Source organism: Lactuca saligna, chromosome 2 (genome assembly GCF_052625555.1).
Source record: "Lactuca saligna cultivar CGN05327 chromosome 2, ASM5262555v1, whole genome shotgun sequence".
In the NCBI taxonomy this organism is placed as follows: domain Eukaryota; kingdom Viridiplantae; phylum Streptophyta; class Magnoliopsida; order Asterales; family Asteraceae; genus Lactuca; species Lactuca saligna.
In genome coordinates this window covers 181,185,614-181,194,344 of record NC_136418.1, presented here as the reverse complement: position 1 = coordinate 181,194,344, position 8,731 = coordinate 181,185,614, and the positions used below count along the sequence as shown (strand labels likewise).

At 35.3% G+C, this 8,731-nt stretch overlaps 1 protein-coding gene across 1 annotated transcript; it reads right to left on the bottom strand.

Annotated features, from left to right (window-relative positions):
- Nucleotides 1-687: 687 nt before the first annotated feature.
- LOC145030462 (uncharacterized) lies at nt 688-1,995 on the bottom strand. The gene has a single exon (XM_078978828.1). It carries the CDS (start codon nt 1,993-1,995, stop codon nt 688-690), a length of 1,308 nt encoding a protein of 435 aa, XP_078834954.1.
- Between the last annotated feature and the right edge of the window lie 6,736 nt (nt 1,996-8,731).

The following is an 8,731-nucleotide window of genomic DNA, read 5'->3' as shown; positions in this document are numbered from 1 at the left end:
AGGTTACAAGAAAGGGTAACAATCGATGATGTTTATATTTGAGTATTTCTGACAGAATGTCTGATATAAAGTTGATACGATTTAAACCAATGGTCCTCAATATCTAAAATAGATGTTGTGACAAGACTCATGGCTAGTGATGAAGGGGGGCAATATGGGCATATGCAAAGGGTCCATTTTTTTAGTATATAACTATATTCATTAATGAGGTCAGGAATCACAAATTTATATCAAGCTCAATTCTAATCCACGACTCTACGCATAGAAGGCAGCGAGTCGATCATTCAAGACAGTGACATTGAGACTTCAATTGTTCACTTGGTCAAGGTTAGATTTTTCTAGTTCTCGTTTTCTTTAATTTTCCACTTATTAGATACTCCCTCCGTCCCATTTTTATTGTCTACCTTCCTATTTCTAGTTGTCCCAAAATTATTGTCATTGCTAAAAATAAATGTGCACTTTTACAATTTTACCCTTTATTTGAGTCATCTATCATATCTTTAATATTCTAATTTTTGAGAAGGAAAATAAGAATAAATTATAATATGTACTTTACGAAAACAAAAGATAAAGTGGCAATAAATTAGTGAGCTTCAATTCCAAAAGAGAAATATCTTTACGTTTTCATTACAACAAAATCAAAACACAGTGAAGTGTTTTTTACAAAAACTTTTGATAAGCAATTTTTTAATGGTTCAAAAACATTATAGCATCATCTATTAAACTCTGATCACACTCAATTTGGAGTGGCAAGTTATCTTGTCGTTCTAACCTATTTTTACCAATATGCGGTACATGATAGTTGTTGCCACCTTGAATCTTCATGATCTCTTTCATGCATGTTTGTAGAGTTAAAAAAACATTGTTAAGTTGTTGCGATTGCATTCTTTCAAAAGATGTTTGAACCGCATCAACCAATTCATCAATTGTACGCAAAGCCTCTTGTTCTTGAAGTGATTGTATTGCCCGAAAAAATCCAAGGTCTAACACATTCAAATCCGGGCTATTTGGGGGCTGAAAACAAAGTCGAATATCAAACCCATCTCGAGATGCCGCTTCAAGAAACTCGCTATCATTAACATCAACATGGGGCTTTGCGTTGTCTTGTTGAATAAATATGGGACCCGTATGACCTCGCGGCCATTTAGCTCTAATATCCGGTAGAACTTTTTCTATCAACCATGACTTTGTTATCTCTTTGTTTACCGATAGAATAGGCTTTGTCTCCAATGTTCCCGCAACACGGTTTTTGCTTGAACGTTTAGCGGGTTCCAATGTTGTAAATGGATAGATACCTATTTTTCCCGAAAAAACTTCGTTGCCCGATGAATCAAATCTCGGTCTTGCTACCGCCGCTAGAAACATAACCTTTGTGATAAATTTTTTGCTTTTGCATGTTCTTAATGGTTCATCCTCACCGGGGACTAGATAGTAACGTTTTGATGGTTTTGACATGTAAAACCATTTCTCATCAATATGGACAACGTTAAACATATCATAGAATGTAGGAAGTGGACTAAATAATGATGACAACGTAATCTTTGATAAACAAAATTCTAACCTTGCTCTTTTATTCTCATGAGTTAGAGTCGGCTTGATGGCATTTGTATGCGGTCGAAGCACACCTTCCTTAATCCGTCTATGCATAGTTGATTTTGAAACATTTAAAGATTTTGCAAGAGATCGTATATTGGATCGACGACGTAACGGAATTTCTGAAACTTGATTCAAATTTATTTGTATCCTTTTCCGCCCGACAACCATTGACATGTTTGAAGATAAATCAACCGGTAATCCTTGGTCAACTTGATTTTTACCTTGACGCCAAATACGACTAACGGTCCGTTTAGAAACCGAGAATAGTGAAGCTACTTCACTTGCGGAACCTTTCTTTAATCGTCCATCCAAACTTTCTTGCAATAAGACTTGGAATATAGCTTGACGTTGTGCAATGGTAGTGTTTTTTTTAGTGAGTGGATTTGTGGAATGCTCCATATGAAATTTAAGTGTGAAATGAGAATAAAGTTGAATATGGTGTATTAGGAACTGTTAGATGCAAATAAATACAGCCAAATTTATTGTTATGTACGTAGTTATGGCGGCATATTTGCCACCATAAGAATATGAAATTTAAAAGTGATTGAAAAAAAGTTGACGATTAAAATTCTTATACGGAATAGTCAAAAATTTAGATCATTTTGACATTAAAACATGGCGGCACTTTTACCTCCATTTGTTTACAAAAAAAAACAAAATTTTTAAAATAGGAATATTACTTTTGTTGAGTAAATATTTTACTGCAAAGTTTTTATTGTATATAGAGTAATTAAAAATCTAGAATTTTAAAAGAAAGTAATGTAAGATTTAAAAAAAAGGGTATAAATGTCATTTTACTGATTAAAGTAATCAGTAATTATTGTTTTCTTAAACTTTGTGTTTTTTGTCTGTGGACAATAAAAATGGGACGGAGGGAGTATTTAGATTATCTTATGATTGTTATCGGTTATTATTGTAATCAAATGTAGAGAAACTTAATTAGTGAATGTTGAATACTTATCAGTTATCATTATTGTTAGGTTATGTTATCAAAAATCAAAAATTTTGAATATTGAAATAGATTGATTGATGATTGAATCGGAAATTAAATATTCTAAATTTTGAGATAGATTATAGATTCTCGCATAACCTTCCATGAGGAGAGAAGACCCATAAAACAAAATTACAAAATTTACATGACTCTAAAGTAATCACATATACACAAAAAATTATATTTCTTAAGTCTTACACATTAAATTGTATTTGTTTTCTTTTGATATACACGTTTTAATGGCATATGGGCACTATGGTTTTGAAGGAACAAGAGAAAATGTGAAGTCATCATTTCCAATGCATCTGGAGTTCGAAACTTATTTTTCTCCATTAATAAACCATCAGATTACACCCCACAAAGCACACATAGATTTTTTTTTTGAGTTTTTCCCATTTTTTTTTTGAAAATTTTAATGATTTGTGAGATTTAGCATATGAAATAGTTGCATAATACAAGGAGAAAGGCGTTGTAAGCTTCTTTAGAAAAGATCAAAGAAGGTTAGTCACAAATTTCGCATCAAATAGTCTACGTTTTATAATTTCAAGTTCAATTTGTCATTTTTAGTTATGTATATTAATTTGACTTCATTTTCGGTTAAACAAATCAAGTTTTGGGATCAATCTTTGGATAGAAATAATTCGTTACACGTTAGGGCCTTTTTTTTTACGGCTCATCCTGGATATTTGAATCCTCAGGATCGGTCCTGACCAGACTGCACTACACCTCATATCTCCACCCCAAAGCATATAGATCCAGCCACTCGATGAAAACTCAAACCAAATTTACCCATTTTTTTGGGTATAAGGACACCAAAAAAGACTTGTTTATTTTTGGTCAATTTGGACTTTTTTTTGACCGGTCACAAGTGTTTATTCTTTTTTTAGTGAAAAATATTATAAAAAACACTAATGTTTGTAAGTTTTTATCGTTTTTATTCAAAGTTGTATTTTAAGTCCGCTAATGTCTTAAATTGCAACTTTTTTCTTTCAAATTTACCTTTTTTACAAATTTATCTGGTATAATAGGGAAAATCTACAAAAAATCTCAAACTTTTTGGGAAAGTTTCAAAAAAAATTCTTAAAAAAAATTTGAACAGAAAAGTCTCATTATTTTGAAAAAATAATATAATCTGTCATTTGTTATTCAAATATTAAAAAAAAAGACTTATTCGTTAATTTATACAAAATGTTAAATAATCAAGATTTTTTTGTTCAAAAAAAAAAAACTTTATGACTTTATTAAAAAAATTCAAAATAATAAAACTTTGCTATTAGTCCGATATAATTGAAAATTTCTACTAAAGTTAAGGGTTTTAACAAACCAAAAAACAAAACTTAAAGGTTTTTATGAACCAGAAAAAAAAAATGCTAAAACCGAACATTTCTACCAAAAATAAAGAGTTTTAATAAATTAAAGCGTCAATTGGAAAAAAAAAATTGTAAACATCTGGTTTTAATAACTCTAAAATCCACAAAAGGGTAAAAGAACAAAAACTTCCAAACTTAAGAGTTTTTATATCATTGTCCTTTTTTGGTGTTATAAAGGCATCTATAATGGCTTTTAAAAGTTTATTTATTTATTTTTCTTTTATTTTTGTCACATTATGTAATGCCCGCGTTTTCACGCTAACCATTAGTATAATAGTGTAATAGTTAGGGTCAACTCTTACACCTAAAATTCTTATCTCTCTCTCTCGTTTGCTGAAGGCGTTCCTTATCTTGAGCCCGACAATCACGAACCGCTGACCGTTTCTAGTTAGATTTTATCCAATCATGTTACTAAAGTGAGTGCATAGTTACTCTCATTTTATACATAGATATGAAATATTTTATATAAATTACGTGTTATGTGTACATATTATATGTTTACCTAATATTTATGTTGGATGAACGTTTTATACATGTTTTAAATTATTTAAACTGTATATGTATTTTATATTAACAAATATGTTGGGGTAAAACATGGGTAGATGAAATAGTTGGTGTGTGATGAATAAATTAATGAGAGGCCTCGATGTTGATGATGATTCAGTCATCTAGCGGAGTATAAATGACTACTATAGACTATTCTAAACATTCTAGTGGAACGCTGGCAGGCTCGCACCCTGTAGGTATTTGTGAACGATGTCTACATCAGTGTACTTCATCCCCCTCATGGTTGCCTTACGGACATATATGATTGAGGAACCCCCTTAACATTAGTGTTCATCCCGATGAAAATAATTATGATATGTCCCTTACTTTAGATGCTCCATGGACAAAAAATGAGGATAACAGGAACGGGTAATCAAGCTGTTTGATTTGATGAAATTAATAAACTTAATTATACACTATTAGAACAAATAGATATTATAAGGCGTATGTTGTTTACGTGTATGCTTTTGATCTGTATTAACAATGATACCCCGAGGTTTTTAATATAATACATATCTTCGGAAATGCTTTGATAAATTCTTTATCATATTTTTAGGAACAAATTCCATAATATATTTCTTTAAAAATATACAATGATTTTCAAATAAAGCATAAACAAATCGGTCTTTTCTAACCGTGAATTTGGGGATGTCACAGTTGGTATCAGAGCATTAGTTTAAGTGAACTAGGAGTGTGTAGAATTTCTAAACTTAAACTTATAATTCTAAGCGATAATTGTGAGATGAGTGTCTGTTATATTTAGGAAGTATACCTGAATATACACGGGCACTAACTTATTTTAGGAAAGATGCCTAAATTGCTATTATGTGCTAAATGATTTATCATATAGCTATAAAGATGTCTTATATGCTATTATTTGAATGGATCTATGCTATGTTGCCGACCGGATTTGAAAATTTTATGTGCTCGGGATTCTAAACGTTTAATTACAATATTACAACTTGCATGTAACTTTTTGGAATGATAAGGAGATTTATATGTCTAACGTAAATAAAGTTTTCCTATCTAAATTCTCGTCGCTACACACCGAATGCTTGATTTGGTATATAAATTGACATGGCAAGAATCCAAAGTGGATTCGGAAACACTAATGGAAATACTAATGGCAATCAGCAGCCTCAACCCCAAGTGATTGAGCGTGCACCAAAAGTAGCGGCTGCACCTGAGCCAATCATGATGGCAAGAGTGCAAGCCATGTTCAGGCTATGATAGCCGAACAAATGAAAGAATTGAGCCAAATGTTATAGAACAATAGGGATGAACCTACTGTGTCTTTTGAACAACCTAAACTGATTAAGGGTCAATCGCAAGAAGGAAATTACAGTAGAACCATTAGTCAAGCAGAACCGCTAGTGGTTAGAAGGAATAACCAATATGAAGGAGTCGCGAGGAAAGAATGCAAGTATAAGGACTTCACAAATTGCAAGCCATCGACTTTCACTAGGAAAGAAGATCCAACTGGAGTTATGCACTGGATCTCGGAGATGAAGTTATAACATGTGGTTGCAAGGGAAAGCTACAAACCACATATGTAGTACGTCAGTTCAGAAGTGGCATTGTTCACTGGTGGAACACTCTGGGGAAGACCAATATCCTCAATGAGCCACTACAATTGACATGACTAGAGTTCTTGGTACACTTCAAACGCTAGTTCTGCTCGACCCAAAACCTACTGGAGCTTGAGAACCAATTCCTGACGTTGAAGAAGGACAACATGTCCATTGATGAATATTCACAGACAAAACGGAGTTTGCTTTGCGCATCGTCCTAGATGAAATGGAAAAAATCGACAAGTACGCAAAGGGACTTCCATGGGAGTACATCGTGCCAGTGCGCAAATGTAACATCCATAAAATTCAAGAAAAAATTAAACTTTTTAAACATTTCCATAACCATCCATTATTTACAAATTGTTTTCAAAATAGTTTAACATCAGAGAAAACCCATAAATTATCACATAAAATACAAAGAGGTGCACGATCAAGCCTTCGCCTTCCCGCGGTCATCCGAAGTACCTGAAACAAAATCCACAACTGTAAACTCGAAGCTTAGGGAGATCCCCCAAAATACCAACGCCATACAGACGAATAATATCATAAACAAACAACATGCATATAGAGTCTTCAGCATGTCTGGACCGCCTCACCGACCTTCAGTCTATCCGGCCCACTCTCAGAACCTTCAGCATGTCTGGAGCGCCTCACCTGGCCTTCAGCCTGTTTGGACCGTTCTCCGGGCCTTCAGCCTGACAGGTACGCCCCGATGGGCCTTCAGTCTATCCGGGCCTCCCTGGTTCTGTTGGCCTAGAGCACAAAGGAGGTCCACCTCAACCCACCCGCAGTCACACATTAATCACATATATATCAAACACTAGCTAACACATATAATAATCATACATGCCTAACAGATCATCAATCATAGCATCATCTTATACACTAGGATACGGATCTAACAGATCACAACACTTAGCATCATATGATAATCAAGATAACAATCCAAAAGGGTCGGCCTTGGTGCCTTCGAACCTCTTAGCATAGTAAGGAAAACTAACCTTACAATGTCAAACTGAATTGAATTATCCGGATGCTAACTCACTGAGAATCCCGAACTGTCATAATAAATAAACCTCCAATTAATGATTGGATTATCACCTCAAATATCGTAACTCATAATTGTCCATTAAACCCTCATCAATTGGGCCAAGCCCAAGCCAACCTTGATCCAAAAAGGTCCAAAATAAACAAGGTCCATAATTAGCCCACTTTTCCAAATTAGGAGCAACTCCTTATTGGGCCTTATCCTAAGGTCGAACTTCCTAGCTAGCCCAAAACTCATGCTCAAAAAGTCCAACAAGGGCCCAAGACGTGTTGGCCCAAAGATGGACAAAAACTGCAACCCAATTTGCAAATCCCAAAACCCCAAGCCCACATACTAAGTACGCAGGGGTACCCAACTGTACGCTTAGCGTACACGCAATGAAGCTTTTACGCTGCACATACTGGCTAGTACACCCATCATACTCCCCTGTTAAGCCAATTCTCCCATTATGTTCTTAATACCTTAAGATAACACCCCAAAATGTAGATTTCATCCTATTAGGCTAAGAAAACATATAAAGTTGCTAGCTTTACATTCATGCAAGGCTAGACAAGGCTCTTTAGCTCAAAAAGGGCTTAACATATGACTTAATGCTTGCATGAGACTCTTAAGCTTCATAAAGGTGGCACCCTTATGCATGAGGGGGCCATAGAAAAGCTAAATCTGGAAAAATAAGCCTTTTGGGATGTCCTGGTCCAAACATACACTCAACCATGGATAAAAACATAACAAACTGGACCCAGAGGAGATCTAAGCCACTAGTGTTCAAGATAAGAACTTGATACCTCAAAATCTTTGCAAAACAGGTAGAGGTTATGGATTACCAATATCCCACCAAGCTATGAACTTCACCTCATTCTAGAGTTTTTTTCAAAATGGACTAAAACACACCAACTTTACTTCAAAAGCTCAAAATGTAGGATGGGAGGCTAAAAGGGACGTTTAGGGTTTTCAGGAGGATGAGGGACTTGAAATGAGGCCATATCTAAAAGTTAAGGATGAATTTATAGGTTATAAGTTGCAACAACCCATATTAGGGTTTTTCTAATCCACGCGTATGCCCAGAGTACGCTCTTGAAGTCCCGATCCATCTCTGGCGACTCTGATCAATGTGCAATCGCTACCTAATCTGGTGAATCTTCTTGGTAGTTTGCAGAATCACCTTGGTCCGTCCCATAACCCGGTAACCAACCTCATTCCAGCAGACTGGGGTACAACATCTCCGCCCATACAACAGCTTGCAAGGTGGAGCACAAATGTTGCAACGATAGTTGTTGTTATAGGAGAACTCTACAAGGGGTAGGTAGGATTCCCAGCTCCAACCAAAGTCAATGACGCAGTCCCTTAACATATCCTCGGGGGTTTGAATGGTCCTCTCGCTCTGGCCGTCTGTCTGTGGATGGTAAGTGGTGCTAAAATGCAGTCTCATGCCCAGTTTCTCATGGAACTTCTGCCAGAAATGGGAGGTGAATCTATCATCACGGTTTGAGACAATAGAGACCGGCACCCCATAGTGAGCAAGGATCTTGCGGATATACACATCTGCTAACTTCTCGGCCGACGAACTCTCCCGAATTTCCAGAAAATGGGTGCTCTTGGTCAGTCAGTT